Source organism: Esox lucius, chromosome 24 (genome assembly GCF_011004845.1).
Source record: "Esox lucius isolate fEsoLuc1 chromosome 24, fEsoLuc1.pri, whole genome shotgun sequence".
Lineage (NCBI taxonomy): Eukaryota > Metazoa > Chordata > Actinopteri > Esociformes > Esocidae > Esox > Esox lucius.
The window spans coordinates 24,917,921-24,933,603 of NC_047592.1; the positions used below are offsets into that span (position 1 = coordinate 24,917,921).

The window sequence follows — 15,683 nt, forward strand, 5'->3', positions numbered from 1 at the left end:
TTCAAGACCGTCAAACAGGCGTCTATGTGAATATTTTAAACAATTGTTGGAAATGAATGGTCTTGCAGAGTAAATTATTCTCAACCACATGACCAGGGTTGACTAAATCCATTTTCCTCGATGACCATGTATCCTTAGATACATGGCCATATTAACTATTAACCGTTCTCAGAGTATTATTATTTTTTGCATACAACATCAACCAACGATGTAAAACATCCAGTGTTGGTTTAAATAATGTTTGTGTTGGTGTACCTTAAACCACAAGCCTCGTCTTCGCCTCCTAATGACCGAGCCCTGCAAGTGGCCAATGGAAAAACAGTACACATTGCAGACAGCGTCCGGGCGGTGCACCTACTAGCCAGCGACACTCCCTCATCCGTCATCCCCAAACTGGACGGTGCACAAGGTAGCCACAAAACTACAACAGCCAAAGAGGCTGTCATCGTTTTAACTTTGGGGTTTGGTCCACTATGGCGACAGACGGATGGAAATACTGATGACAGTCCGAAAGATCGCCTCGATTTGTACGATGGTAGGTTATCTTCTCTGTTTGCTATGCGTCTGGCTAGCTGCATGGCTACTATGCTAGCTAACCTGGCTATGTAACAGGACATTACTCAGGTCTTCCAGAAAGTTGTATGATTAGCAATCTAGCTACTGCACCTAGTTATCTATGTAGCTATATGGATAAGTAGGGACAGCAGCTAGATAGCTAACCAGACAACTAATCCGTGTCTATATAGCTACATATTTTAGAGAAGCAAACAAAGAATAGATGACGGTTATGCAAGCATTTAGTTATCGGGTTTCAAGACTATAAAGTATCACTAATAAGGCACGGCCCGTACAAGTAGCTAGGTAGGCTAACAAGCTAGAATTATGTACGCTAGTTTGATAGCTTAACGTAATGCCATGGCCTAGCTAGAAGCTAATGTTAACTATAGTGATCAATTACACCAAGTTTTTTGACAGAATTACTATTAGTATTAGAATAACCAGTCATGTTGCCTTTTCATTCACCGTAGGCGTTTTTGACCAGGTCGTTTAAAAGTAGTTACATTAGAAAACTAGCTAATCATTGCTCCCCAACTTGAAGTAGCTGTCAAGCTTTTAAGTTACATTTTAGCTAGCTAAAATATTAGCCTGTGTTATCATTATATTGAACATATGTTTGCATGTAACTTGAGCTAGATTTATTTCTAACGTTACCAGGTTGTATTTTGCCAGCTAACTTAATAGTTGTCTGCTAAGCTAACTCTTATTGTGCCTAAAAAACAAGTCCGATGCAGAGGTCAACGTTTGTTTACTCCGTCTTCTTTGATTTGTTAGTTAGCTGGCTATCTATACAGCTGAATAATGACAGAACGCAGGATGGCTGTGTCATTGTAGAATTCCTGGACAGACGCTACACTTGACAACTTGAGATTCACACGGAAGTCGAAAATACAAATTCATGAGACCAGCGCGTTGCTAGAAAACGTGACCAGTGGTCGAGCTATCGAGTTTTGAACTGGCTGTACTGTAGATTCAAAACATTTAACGCCCAACTTAAAGATGCAGTCTGGGACTTCTAACCAAATGTGTGTAATATGTTGTTTATTTGTGCGTAATTTGTAAGTAGGATCACTATCATTTCTTGGTTAGCCATGAAATTATTTGAAAGCAAGTGCTTTGATGACATGGGTCGCAAATAGTGACTGACTGACAGCTACACCTTAATACCAAGTTTTATTTTGCCAAGAGCTGACCTGAAATGATTGACATGTCAGGGAAAATATTCACTCAGAGCCTTCCAACTATGTTTCAACGGCTCATGCTTGGATAATTCTAGTTACATTGTTAGCGGTCATGCACATCGGTTAACTAGTCAGTTCACTACTATCGTGAGACACGCTTATTCAGTGGTGACGAAGCTTGATTAATGCATGGTAAGCGAATAGCCATAGGTTTGGAGAATAAGAGCCACACCTTTCTGTCACAGGAGATACTGGACTGGAATTCAGTCTCAGAAATTCAGTGGTGCGCTTGACACCCTGTAGGAACACTACATAAGTGTTGCACATAGCAGTGATAACATTCTCAGATCCCAGTTTGTCAGAAGTTACCGGTTTGGATCTCACTCATTAGATAGGATGTTATGCATGGAAATAGAGTAGATGAACTGTTCACTTCTCGGTAGACTCTGGTTCTATGTCTGTATTTAATCATTCATATATACACACACACAGAACAGGTGATGCCTGGATAGCTTGGTTTTTAGAAACTGGTCTTGGGTGCGAAACCAGGTGGAGCTTCAATACTGAACCGTGTGTAGGACTGGTTTTAACCACTGGGAAATATTTGTTAAACCAGAACAGCTCCATGTAAGTGTAAAAGCAATGGATATGGTAAGCCTATTACAATGAACAGCTTGGAAAGCATACCAGCTTCTTGGGAATACTGTACTCTGGGGTCAGAGAGTAAATCTAATCAGGATGTGTCCCAAAGTTTGTATTTGCTGGCCTAAACAAAACAATTATTCAAGCTAACATGTTTTCAAAACATCCCGATAGCTAATGAGGCTATCGGGATGTTGGGCTAGAAGAACACATCACTTATTGGCATGGATGTTTGATCCTGAGTAAATGACTGAAATCAATGCTAATGTAATACCTTTCCTTTCCAGGGCGCCAATGCCTCAGCTTTGGAGAAGGAAATCGGACCGGAACAGTTTCCCGTTAATGAGCATTACTTTGGCTTGGTCAATGTAAGTACTATCACAACAATGAGCTATTCGCTTCAAGTTTAAGCATGCACTTGCACCAACAACATTGTAACTGAACAAAGTGGGGATGTATCGGCCAGTAATCGGTACTGGCATGTTATAGGCACTGATGTTATTATCGGTACTGGCATGTTATAGGCACTGATGTTATTATCGGTATTGGCATGTTATGGGCACAGATGTAATAATCCATATTTTCCGACTGCTTTACATTTCAGACCGATTGTGTTTTCCGGTATTTCCGTTTTGTTAATGTTACTGTGGTGATCCCGCATGGCATTGCCAGAGCAAGGACAAATATGGATTCCTAACATTCCTGAACTTTTTGTTAGACGTATGAATGGCATTTTCTTGAAACATAATGATCGTGTTACAACAATGTTCTTAGGAGTATTGAGCTCTTGGTGCTATTGTATTCATGTGCGACTTGAGAAGCACAAAGCACCCTTCCTTGTATTTGGAGCCAGCCAATTGTATTTGGAGCCAGCCAATGAATCCAGCACACTATGCAGACCAGCTGGTCCTCTGTAGGGGAGAGAATGTAGGATACCTTTCACCCGAAAATCTCCTGAAGCCAGCGTTTGTTCCCCCCGGTTGTTTTGGTCGAACGTGTGGGGGTTTTCAATGTTAGTTTGAGTTTAAACTTTTAGCAACAATGTCAAATGAATACGGACAGTCCGATTCTAGTCAGCCAGCGAGTGGCAGCAGACCGGACGCAGGTGACGGTACTGTCTTGTTTTGGCTTAGAGTCAGGTGAAATCACAAGATTTTTGTTAATTGAGAAGCTATATATCATGTTACTGCAAATACTCTCTTCTTTCATTAGAAACAACACTTTCTTTAATTTATGCCAATGTACAGAAATGACAAAACATCTGTGTCGGCTGATTGTGGTATGTGAATATTGGTGCATGAAAATCATTTTCTCATTGGTGCATTGTTAAAACATACCTAAATTACCATAGGAAGAAACACACACATTGCTGGTGTGTGTTTGCTTTCAAATTCAGATTGAATTAACATGTGCTAACAGTTCTGTTCCAAGAGTTATCACATGATTTACACAACTTCCTCTTTAAATCTCTCCACTCTTCTCTCCCCCCACTTATTTCTCTTTAATTCTCTCATTCTGTCTCCCTTATGGTCTCTTTCTCTTGCTGTCTCTGCCATCTTTGCACTCTCTCTCGTAGTTTGGGAACACCTGCTACTGTAACTCTGTGCTGCAGGCCCTCTACTTCTGCCGTCCGTTCAGGGAGAAGGTCCTGGCCTACAAAGTCCAGCCCAGGCGTAAAGAGTCCCTCCTCACCTGCCTCTCCGACCTCTTCAACAGGTAAACTAGAAGGGAACGTGCCCCGCCTCTCCGACCTCTTCAACAGGTAAACTAGAAGGGAACGTGCCCCGCCTCTCCGACCTCTTCAACAGGTAAACTAGAAGGGAACGTGCCCCGCCTCTTCGAACCTCTTCAACAGGTAAACTAGAAGGGAACGTGCCCCGCCTCTTCGAACCTCTTCAACAGGTAAACTAGAAGGGAACGTGCCCCGCCTCTTCTAACCTCTTCAACAGGTAAACTAGAAGGGAACGTGCCCCGCCTCTCTGCACAACGTTTACCCTCTGACGTAGTCAAAATAATAGAACGGATCTGAAATGGTGGAAATGCCAGCATGGGCGTGGTTACACGTCGGCCTACGAAGTGAAACCGTTTTTTCCGGTAACCTAGCTCAGCCCAACATGTCCTGTCCCAACAGCATCGCCACCCAGAAGAAGAAGGTGGGCGTCATCCCTCCCAAGAAGTTCATCTCCCGTCTGAGGAAGGAGAATGGTGAGGAGGAGGGAATGGGGGTGGAAGGGGGCGTGTTGAAGTGGAGATAAGGGGAGAAAAACTTAATCTTGCTCCTTCGAATGGAGGGCTGAACGGAGACTGATTGGGTGGGGAAATGTAGCAACTTGAGACAGCCCAGAACTCTTCCCTCATCCCCCTCGTCCTCTGCCCCCTTCCTCCCAGAGCTTTTTGACAACTACATGCAGCAGGACGCCCACGAGTTCCTCAACTACCTCCTCAACACCATCGCTGACCTGCTGCAGGAGGAGAAGGGCCAGGAGCGGCAGCAGAATGGGAAACTGGTGCAGAATGGCGGCGGGGGAGGTGGGGGGAGTGGTGGAACGGGGGGAGGAGGAGGAGACGGGGAGGAGGGGGAGAAGACGCAGCAGACCTGGGTCCACGAGATCTTTCAGGGTACTCTGACAAACGAGACCCGCTGCCTCAACTGTGAAGCTGTAAGTGGAGGGAGTTTCAAAATGGAGACCGTTATTGCATTTGAAATGACAGGGAGACTAATGGGGCCGAGAGACAGTAATGGATGTCTGCCCGTGCCGTTTTCTAGATACCACGTTGTAATGTGAGAGGGACGTCCGAAATGGTGCCTGCTGTTGCATTGAAAATTGAGATTAATGTGGCAAGAGCTGTAATGGCTGCCAGTTTCCTGATGTTATACAGTGTTTCAGCAGATGTCGTTGTAACCAGCATTGTTTTATTTTGCTTGTCTAGGTGAGCAGTAAAGATGAGGACTTTCTGGATCTTTCTGTCGATGTGGAGCAGAACACCTCTATCACGCACTGTCTCAGGTGTGTGTGATGTTGTTCAGTACATCCAAATAGGAAGACGCATTCCCGAAATGTGACTGTCCAAATCCTACAACAAAAGGACGTAACTGTGGACTTTCCGGAACTCATCTGTGGGTGTGTTTTCTCTCTCCATAGGGGTTTCAGCAACACAGAGACACTCTGTAGTGAATACAAGTACTACTGTGAACAGTGTCGGAGTAAACAGGAAGCACAAAAAAGGTGAGCGGTCTCGTCCCTGTGCAGCTCCGTTGGTGAGAGTGTGACTCGCCACGGCTGGGTCGTAGGTTCAATTCCTATGGCGGCGGTCTGGAAATGTGTGTTGGCAGGACTGCAAGTCACTCTAGATAGGAGTTTCTGCTGAACTCTGTTGAGTTGAATGGAAGCGCTAACAGAGAGATCTGCCTGGGGTCTGTGCTATATCTAGTTACTAGGCACCAACTCTGAGACAAAACGGATGAAATAATCACTAGTAAATGTCAACGAGACTGAGAACAGGGTCGTTTTGGCACATGCTCAGAACTGATCATCTACACAGCGTTCCCTGCTGAGAAGTTGTGTGATGAAAAGTGCTAATTGGGACAAGGTGCTAATTGCTCTCGCATCGGAGCTCAAACCAAGCCCGAGCCTTTAAGAGTCCCTTGTTGCTACCCAGGATGTAGGAGAATTACTGTCTGTTTACCGGCTACAACCAGTCAGTAAAGGCTAGCCACCAGCTTACTCATTTCTACTGATTATCAGAAAATATGATTTTATAAAACAAACATTACCCTGTATAGCTTTTTAAGACCATAAATGACCAATCAATCTTCTCTGGTATTTTCCCAGCTTGAGGAGCAGCTAAGCATTCTTAAAGACTAAGAAATGCTGCTTTCACCTTTAACTGCACACAGAAGGAAAAATGCTTAGCCTGAATCTTCCAAGGACCCCCCCCCTTTAACAGCCATTACAATGACGGCCACCTCTTAGGGATATTTGTTCTGGATCTTTCTTCTTCAGAATGCGTGTGAAGAAGTTACCTATGATCCTGGCGTTACACCTAAAGAGGTTTAAATACATGGACCAGTTGCATCGCTACACCAAGCTGTCCTATCGTGTCGTCTTCCCCCTGGAGCTCCGCCTCTTCAACACCTCAGGAGACGCTACCAATCCCGACCGCATGTATGACCTGGTCGCTGTGGTCGTCCATTGTGGAAGGTGAAGTGTTGTTTGATTCCAAATGGACCCCTCTTCCCTCCATTCCCACATTCATGTGCTCCGTCAAAACTGTGTCCCAAAGCTGTTGGAGCAAATATGATCAAGGTTTTAGGGACTAATTTGACCCTCCAGTGGCCTAAATAGTAAAAACTATTCAGTCCCCACAAATATTTCAATTTACAGATTAGGGTTACAGGATAGGAAGAGGAAAAAGGGGGGCGGGGGCACGGGCATTACATCACTTCACTGCTCTAATTGGGTAAGTAACTGATTTGTAAGAGCAGGTAGCCGTGGTATTTTGGCCATATGCACCACACCCCCTTGTGCCTCATCACTTAAAAACCATGGCTGTCAAAATCCAGGATACAAACTACCCCTTTCATAAATATAGTTGATACCATGTGTGTATGTCTGCGTTCCTATTTCCAGTGGTCCACACTGTGGTCAGTACACATGGCTAAGATATATAGACCAACAGCATAGTATTCAGCTCTTACTCTGTGTGTCCATTCCTTTAGTTTTCTAAACCATGGTCATTACAGAGAGTGGCTAGATATGAAGATAGACCCCTACACAACAGACCCCCTACGCAACAGACCCCCTACGCAACAGACCCCCTACGCAACAGACCCCCTACGCAACAGACCCAAGTGTTTAGCTGTAAGTTCTTTCTGTATCTGCTTCTCTCTACAGTGGTCCAAACCGTGGTCATTACATCACTATAGTGAAGAGCCATGGATTCTGGCTGCTGTTTGATGATGACATAGTAGAGGTAAGGCCTATTTCCTATGGTCCATTCTGCATTATGAGTACATTTGTAAATGAAAATACTGTAGGCAAACTAGACCACCCATGTGCGACCGTTGCTAAATAAACCTACATGTTGTTTAGTATTTGTATCTACACTGCTCCCATGCATCAGAGTGTCTCCAACAGAACCTGGTTGTGTTGGAGACGCTCGTTATGTTGCAAGTCCCACATCTCCCTTCTCATTGGTTGGCACAAGCATTCTAACCCCATCCTTGGTCATTGAAAGATTATTCAAAGATACTAAAACATCTTTTACTCTTTGGAGCAGAGATCACATGATTTTGTATGACTCAACTTTCTACAAAAACCGGTCCAAAAAGCAGTACAGTGCATTCTGAGTATTCAGACACCTTCAGTTTCTCCACATTGTTACTTATTCTAAAATGGATTCAATTATCAGAGATGTTTTTACAGCTTGATTGGAATCCACCGCTGATAAATGTAATAGATTGGACATGATTTGGAAAGGCACATACCTGTCTATATAAGGGCCAACAATTGACTGTGTGTGTCAGAGCAAAAACCAAGCGATCAGGTCAAAGGAATTGTCCGTGGAGTGCCGAAGCACAGATCTGTGGAATGGTACCAAGGTTTTGTGAAGCACCAGGGATGTTGTTGGAGTATGCACAGTGTCTCCCAGCTCAACTGTGGAAGGAACTCCTTCAGAGTTGCCATAAGCCTTCTGGTGGTCTCTCTGACTAGTGTGCCTCTCTCCTGTGTATAACCCAACCCTTACTAATGCTTTTCATGTTGGGATTATTTAGCTATGCTCTCTGCCAGAAACAGGTGTATTTAATCAGAGGTCAGGTGGCACTTGGACACACATGTACTCCAATCAGCTGATTGTGTGACAATTGGCTGCACTATGTGTCATAGCAAAGGAGATGAATACTTACACTGGAAGTAGTGGACTAAATCAAGACTTTACTCATCGAGTTAATTGTTAAAAATTTATAAATAAACCACAAATCGCTGCTACATCAAGACTGTAATACTTTGTGTAGATTAGTAATGGAAAATCCCAATTACATTTAAGCAGGCCTCACATAAAAGGACCAACGAGATCCCTGCCACACCAGTTGGGCTAGTGCAAAGCTCAAGGTCATTGAACTAGTTTAAAATAGCATTTGAAGCAAGGTATAATCCCTTCGCACTCCAAATGTAGCCTGGAATTTCACAACCTGCTTAGTATATAAGGCTTTGGGAAGCAGGAGACGGATGGAATGTTGGGATCAGATTTTCTTTAAAGATGATCTGATCTGACTGTGAAAGTCAAAAGAAGTTTCACATATTTGGCAGCAATTCTTTTTAGCTTGAGATTAGCCTGTGAAAGAGAATAGATGTTTCACACATTTAGCAATACATTTTTTCTTTCTCATTTATGGTTTTGAATTTGTTGTAATGACTGTTGTTTTTGGTAAAGAAGCTTCTCTTAGGTCTTGGTATTTGTCACACTGTAACAGAAATGGCGTTCTGTCTCCGATCACAGCCTGTCCAGGTTGGCCATTGATGACTAGTCGCTACGGCCAGGCTTGTCTACGGCGTCTGTACATTGTCAAGTTCTTCCTCAGTCACAGTGCTCAGATAGTTGGCCACTGTATTGCCTTTTTAGAGCTAAATAGCATTGGCTTTTATGTTGAGATATGTTAATGTTCTCCCAATGTTTTGTCTTTTTGTTGGGTTATACTTTGTTTGGGTGCGTGCGTGCGTGCGTGTGTAGGTGGGTGTGTAGGTGGGTGCGTGCGTGCGTATGTGTGTAGGTAGGTGGGTGCGTGCGTATGTGTGTAGGTGGGTGCGTGCGTGCGTGCGGGTTTGGGGGGATGGGTGGGGGGATGGGTGTGCGTGTGTGGGTGTGTGCGTGCGTATGTGTGTGGGTGGGTGGGTGGGTGGGTGGGTGGGTGGGTGTGTGCGTGCGTGCGTGCGTGCGTGCGTATGTGTGTGCGTGCGTGGATGCGTGCGTGGGTGCGTGCGTATGTGGGTGCGTGCGTGCGTATGTGTGTGGGTGCGTGCGTGCGTATGTGTGTGGGTGCGTGCGTGCGTGCGTGCGTGTGGGTGGGTGGGTGGGTGGGTGCGTGCGGGTGCGTGCGTGCGGGTGGGTGCGTGCGTGCGTGCGCCTGTACGTGTCTGTCACCTGTAATCAGCCTGCTTTCTTCAGTTTTATGTGTTAATATGATGAGCCAGTAAAATGGTGTTGTATACCTCCCACCACAACATACACCATAAGGAATGTGCCAGCTTTTCTCAGACATTGAAAGTGTGTTAAAGCATAGCTTAGCCCTAACAAAGGGTGCGACATGCTAGCACCTCATGTAGAAGCTGAAGAACATGTCGTCTGCTGTTAAGCTCACAGTCCAGATCACATTCGGGGAGTGATTTCACCTAGTGAAAGGCACTGTCGGTTGTAACTGCAGCGATGGTGAAATGGGGCCTGCTTCTTTCCACTTTGCATACTGCACAATCCATGCAGGCAAATATCTGTGATCAGCTTACTTTAGGTTTACCCAACCTAGCCAATAGTGGAACAACATAAAAATGATTTTAGAGCAGGGTCTAAGTTTTCAACTATGAGAGAAGTCTCACCTGAACATCTGGTGGATGAGAGAAATCTGGCTAAGTAATGAAGTTTCCACTGGGCTTGGAGCTGAAGTGCTATTTAACAATGTGGGCTTACTATGACCACATCCGATGGTAGTGTACTCTCTGTAGAATTTCTTAATTTCACATGAGGTTATCCACATTTGTCCCACAACATAATCATATCATTGTTACAGATTCCCTAAACATGTACCGCAAAACCACAAAGTAAAAAGAAAGGGATTTTTCCAATTGAAGCATCTTAATATGGCACAATGTGTGCCATAAACTCAAATTAGATTTGAAACTAAACTCAAATTAGATTTGTTTCTGTGGTTACAGATAGTATAGCAGAGTTGTTTGAGAGTTGTTTCTGTGGATACAGAGGGCATAGCAGGGAGTCGATTAAGATTTGATTAGTGGGGTTACAGAATGGATTTGCAGGGAGTTGTTTGAAATGTGTCCTTCTCTAACTTCTAACTCTTCTTTCCTTTTCTAGAAAATCGACGCCCAGGCGATCGAGGAGTTCTATGGTCTAACGTCGGACATTTCTAAGAACTCTGAGTCAGGTTACATCCTGTTCTACCAGTCTCGGGACTGAACCGACCAATGGTTGTGGCCGAACGGCCGAAGCGGGCCAATGGGATTGGGACTCTGCATAGAGAGAAGGAGGGGCTTCGGCTGGCACAGGCCCACCACCCATTTTTTAAATATTCAGCTTTGCACTGTGGAACAACAAGAGGATGGATGGACCGATTTCCAGTCAATGACGGACAATATTGCCGCCACCATCAAAAAAGGAAAATGTTATGCTTGGTTAAAAATAATTGTTTTATTGGGGGAGGTGGGGGGGTGTAACAGCAGATTTAGGGGAATTAATATCATTGTGTCCCTGCCATCTTCTGAGCCACCAGCAGGAGTGGCTAAACAGGAGTGGGTTTTAATGAAAGGTGGATCCTGCCGTTTCCTGAATGTTCTGGCTAGTCCGTTGCCTGTTGTGGTCATATGGACAGAGTGGTGGAGAGTTGAGTTTGGTCCCTGTGTAGCTGAGCAGACTAAATCTGGTTGCTAGGTGCTCAGTGTTGAATTACGTTATGGTCCCAAGGCTGAAAGTTGCACACACATTTTGTCACACACTCTTTCTCTCTTGCTCTCACATGAGTATGCTCCTGAGCTCCCCCCTCTGGTAACAACAGCAAATTAAGCCACACACTACAACACACCTGCCAACCAGATATTTCTGCTATGTGTCTCCTAAGTTGCCCGTTGGTGTCACATTTCCATTGTGGTGCGCATTAACAGTGGTGTGCTATATATGGACTAGGCTATTTACATCCTGCCGGCCTGTAACCCAGTATAAAAACCCAATTGGCTACTGTAACAATTAACTCCTCTTCCTCCTTTCATCTGATCTGAACTTTCCATAAGAGCCTAAGGTTCTGTTGCCAATGTTTAAACTTATTTGAAAGTGTAAAAATATACTTTTTGGTTTCCGCCCAAATAAACCAAATATCAGTTTGGTTTGTATGATGCTTTTGCTATGCTGCCGGTTGGTGTAACCAGTTTAATGCCACTGTTTTAAAAGGCCACATCATAATGCATTCCCAACACAATCCAACAGATGTTACATGGCAGCCACCGGCATCTGGCGTTGAGACAACTTGTCCTGTGAAATCAATCGAGGCTGTTACACTATCTGTATTGAGTCCACTGGCAGTGACCAGGCTGAAGATGCCTCATCGTATACCAGGTAGAACGACACAGTGCTGATGGCCAGAAAATGTAGCGGAGTTGTTTTTGGGACAGAGCCCGCTTTGAACTCACGCTCTGTATTGGTACAGGGCCTGCTTTGCGCAATTGCCAGCCACATGGTTTATGGCTAGGGATGCACTGATACCACTTTTTTTCATTGTCGATACAGAGGGCGAGCATCTGTTGATACAAAGTACCGATCCGATACTGCCATTTCTATTTTGTTGAAGTGCTATGAGTGTGATAATTTGTTTACATGAATTAAATGTATACCATACGTTTTATTAACAATTTAATCAATATTTAAGATGGAACTTATGGCATTTTAACAACATGAAGTCTTACACTCTGAGGTAGAGTAAGCCATTTGAAGTTATTTAGTAATGTAGAATGTGAAATCGGATATATGTTGGACTAACAAGTCACTGCAGTGTAAAAAATTTGACACGCAATGCAAGTATTTTATTGATATTTGTTCAATCACAACTTGATGGAAGCGACACTAAAATAACGTTAGGCGTTTTTGGGCCAGTGTCGGATCGGTGCTTCCCTTCTTGGGTTTCTTTTAATGGGTTTCTGTGTCTCCGAGTAGCAGTGCCAGTCAAGGATCAGTTTGTGCTTTTAAACTATGAAAGATAACATTATTATGTCCTGGCAGGATCTGATTCTGGATCAGGACTCCCATCTGAGATGTTTTATGAAGGCCTGGAGCAACAGCTTTGATGTGCTCTGTGGATCTGTTAGGCCCTGCATTAATTTAAATGTACGACAATCTGCCTTTGAAATGGACCGTAAAAAATGGCTTTGAGTTGGAATGCATAGGATCCCAAATGTAACCCTGTTTTTTTTTCAATCAAGTCCCATAGGGCCAAATATAGCCAATTCAGTTAATAGGTTGCCATTTGAGTCATAGTCTGGCCAGGCCCTGGAATTTTCCTCATATCAAACAAGCCTTACAAGCTGCTGACCTAGTCTGTGTCCCCATGGCGCCCTATTTACTGTATAGCAGTTCACTTCTTTTGTTCCAAGCCCTACTGGGTATAGAGTACAATATCTCTACTTTTGGATTATTTTCTGCATCATAGCTTAATTCAGATTTTTACACCCTCTGCTTTGTACAGTTTTTAATCTGTGTCTATGAAGTGTAGCCTATGACATGCTGCTAGTTTTTAAGGTTTACTAACAAACTAATATGAAGTTGACATTGTACAAAACTGGTATTAATGTTGAATGTCAGTAGTTTCACAGCAACTTTTCCCAGATTTCCAAAATCTCACCTGAACAATTTCTGGGATTTAGAACAAATATGCTGGGCATCTGGAGTCCATGAACCAGAAATTCTTTACAACCTGGGAATATTTTGGGGAAAGTTACAGCATTTTCCAAAATGTAACAAAAGCTGGTTTTAATGTGGCTGTGGGACTTGCTGTTCTACTTAGAATGTGTTTTGAGCTTAGGAGACCTAAACTCATTAATGATTTAACTTTGTAGCAGTAGTATCAATGAGATCTACCTAGAACACACTTGTGCACTCCGCTAGCCTCCAGGGTCCATTCTCTGTACAACTCTCAAATGGCCCCCTAACATTTTTGTAGTGCACACCTTTTCCCATAGGGAAATGGGGCGGGGGGGCAGCACACTTTTTAACCTGTCTCTCTACCTGTCTATTTCTCTCTGTCGGTTTTTCTCTGTACTCCCTGACCTTTGGTGTTTGTCCATGTTTTGTTCGCGAGTTAAGCTAACTTTTTCTCTGGCTTGTTTGGGATTCCTGCTGACAGCGCGACTGGAGCTCACACACAGTCAATGTTCATGCTCCAGTTGATTTGGGCTTGCAGTGAGCGATAGCGAGCGCTGGACACCGCCGAACACAATACAGTGAAATGGGTCTCAGAGCATTCCATAGTGCACATTTCCCCCTGGCTTTGTGAGGAACACGAAAGTTAGCCAAAGGCTGGTGTAGGTTTAAAAATAGCTTGAGCAGCTTCATATGTAACGGACATCCTACCCATGCATCCCATTTCACTTCCTGGGATCGTCTGAGTTCGATCTTGGTCATTTCTAAAGGTGTGGAAACTGCAATGTTATGCCTGTTCCAGGGTTTATTTTATAGAAGTGATCTACCTGGATTTCGCCTATATTATTGCATAGGATGCAGGATGGATGGAATTGGAATTGCAGGATGGAAATGCATAGGAATGGATAATGAATGGAATGAATAAAGCAGGCATGTCATGGACTTGATTGGGAATCTATTTCTATGCATGAATTCCTCTGTTTGATGAATTACTTTTGCAAGCCAAGCATACAAGGCCCAGGTAATGGCTTCAAACGGTCCAGCTATTATTATTCAAGTGTAGACGAAGCAAAGGAGACAAGGGGAGGTGCTGTCTGTGTTCAAAGGCTACTTAGAGGCTGGGTCCTTTTTCTATTGTTTTGGGTCGGGCATTGCCCCACTGGATCTACATGTTTTCCCGTCAGCTGACTTCAGATCAGTCTTACAATGCCAGTGACCTGTGTTGTTTCTTTCAAATGTAATCCTATAAAGTCTATGTACTGACCCTTTCAGTTGTTATGCCAAACACCACCCTATACTAAATAGTGTGCTATTCTTTACCTGCGACCCTATGGACCAGTGTGAACAGTAGTGCACTATACAGCTTGTAGGGTGCTTTTGGGGAGCATCCTCAACCTTACCTCCACTTACTGAATGCGCCAGCAAGGGCTTAGATGCATTCAAAATAGGGTGTTATTTTCTTCTCTTTAAAATGTATTTAAGTATAAAGAATTATAATAGATGTTAACTTTTTCTTAATGTACACTTTTTTTTATATATATATATTTTACTAATTTAGTCCTACTATTCTTGTGTAGGCAGTTAGGATGAATGGGGTTGCAAGTTAATATTTTGGGGTTATATTTGAAAGATTGTTCAATCCAAAATGGTGCCCTATCCCCTATGTACTGCACTACTTTTGACCAGGGCCCACAGGGTACTGCACTATATATAAAATAGGGTGCCATTGGGGACTGCAAGAAGTTGAAAATGTGTAAATATAAAGATATTATTGGAGCATAACCAGGTTAGTCAACCCTGGTTGGGGAGTGTCACAATGAAATAAGCAACCAGTATGGTGCCTAGTTAAGACCAACCCCTACTACCTGGAACACTCAGAGACATGTGGCCACGTCTTTAGTACAATAGCTTGCTTGAAATAACAATGACCATGCTAGTATGATTGGTAAAGTTAAATTAGGAGCAGGATTTATTCCTTGCCATGTACCCTGACCAGGAAAGACCCCTTTCCTGAATTTTTTTTTTTTTTACCTGGCCAATATGAAAACACTTTCTTAAAGAAATACACCAATAATCATAAATCAAAGTCCTAATACACTTGTGTGGGGAAACCCATGTTGACTGATTTCACATTTCTCATGGTCCCCCTTCAAATAATATTCAAAAATAATTTTTTGTTTTTATTCTTTGGGGAGGGACTTGACCTGGCTTACTTGTCACTGTAACATGCCAAAACTGTAAAAGGCATTAAGCCTAGGTGATTAAGTTGAAGGGCAAAGTGTGTGTGAGTGGTTGTGTAGGTATGGTGTGGTTGAAAGGAAAAACGTGTTTAAACTGTTTCCAATAAATATAATAAATACTGGTTTAAGGTGGAGAAAGAACTTGACAAACTGCATAGTTGTTTTGTTCTGTGTGTGGATTTTTTTTAAAGTAGATCATTCACTGTTTTGCTGGTTAACTAGATCTTTGTTTCCTTTGGGGTTTACTGTTGTGTCTCCTAGGAAGGTTCATTACAGTATTACCTTCCATACCCAGCATTCCAAATACACGATGGAAATCCCCCAAGCGTTACACATCAGGGACTTGCTTGACAATTATAACCAGGTTCTTCAACAGTGAGCCTGTTTTGAAATCTGTTTCCCCTGAAGATTTGTTTCTGCCTATTGGATT

At 43.3% G+C, this 15,683-nt stretch overlaps 1 protein-coding gene across 3 annotated transcripts; it reads left to right on the top strand.

Annotated features, from left to right (window-relative positions):
* Window positions 1-313: 313 nt before the first annotated feature.
* On the top strand, window positions 314-15,413 carry usp12b (ubiquitin specific peptidase 12b). 3 transcript variants are annotated; one of them, XM_013132554.4, is made up of 10 exons: window positions 314-535; window positions 2,669-2,749; window positions 3,958-4,097; window positions 4,513-4,586; window positions 4,770-5,041; window positions 5,313-5,389; window positions 5,525-5,608; window positions 6,386-6,583; window positions 7,277-7,355; window positions 10,467-15,413. In XM_013132554.4, the coding sequence occupies exons 1-10, from the start codon at window positions 488-490 to the stop codon at window positions 10,566-10,568; spliced, it is 1,155 nt and encodes a 384-aa protein (XP_012988008.1). In that variant the 5' UTR covers window positions 314-487; the 3' UTR covers window positions 10,569-15,413. The 3 variants fall into 3 exon arrangements, with proteins under 3 accessions (XP_012988008.1, XP_034146245.1, XP_034146244.1); XM_034290354.1 differs by lacking the exons at window positions 314-535; window positions 2,669-2,749; window positions 3,958-4,097 and adding an exon at window positions 4,125-4,189; XM_034290353.1 differs by lacking the exons at window positions 314-535; window positions 2,669-2,749; window positions 3,958-4,097 and adding an exon at window positions 4,134-4,143.
* The last annotated feature ends 270 nt before the right edge of the window (window positions 15,414-15,683 follow it).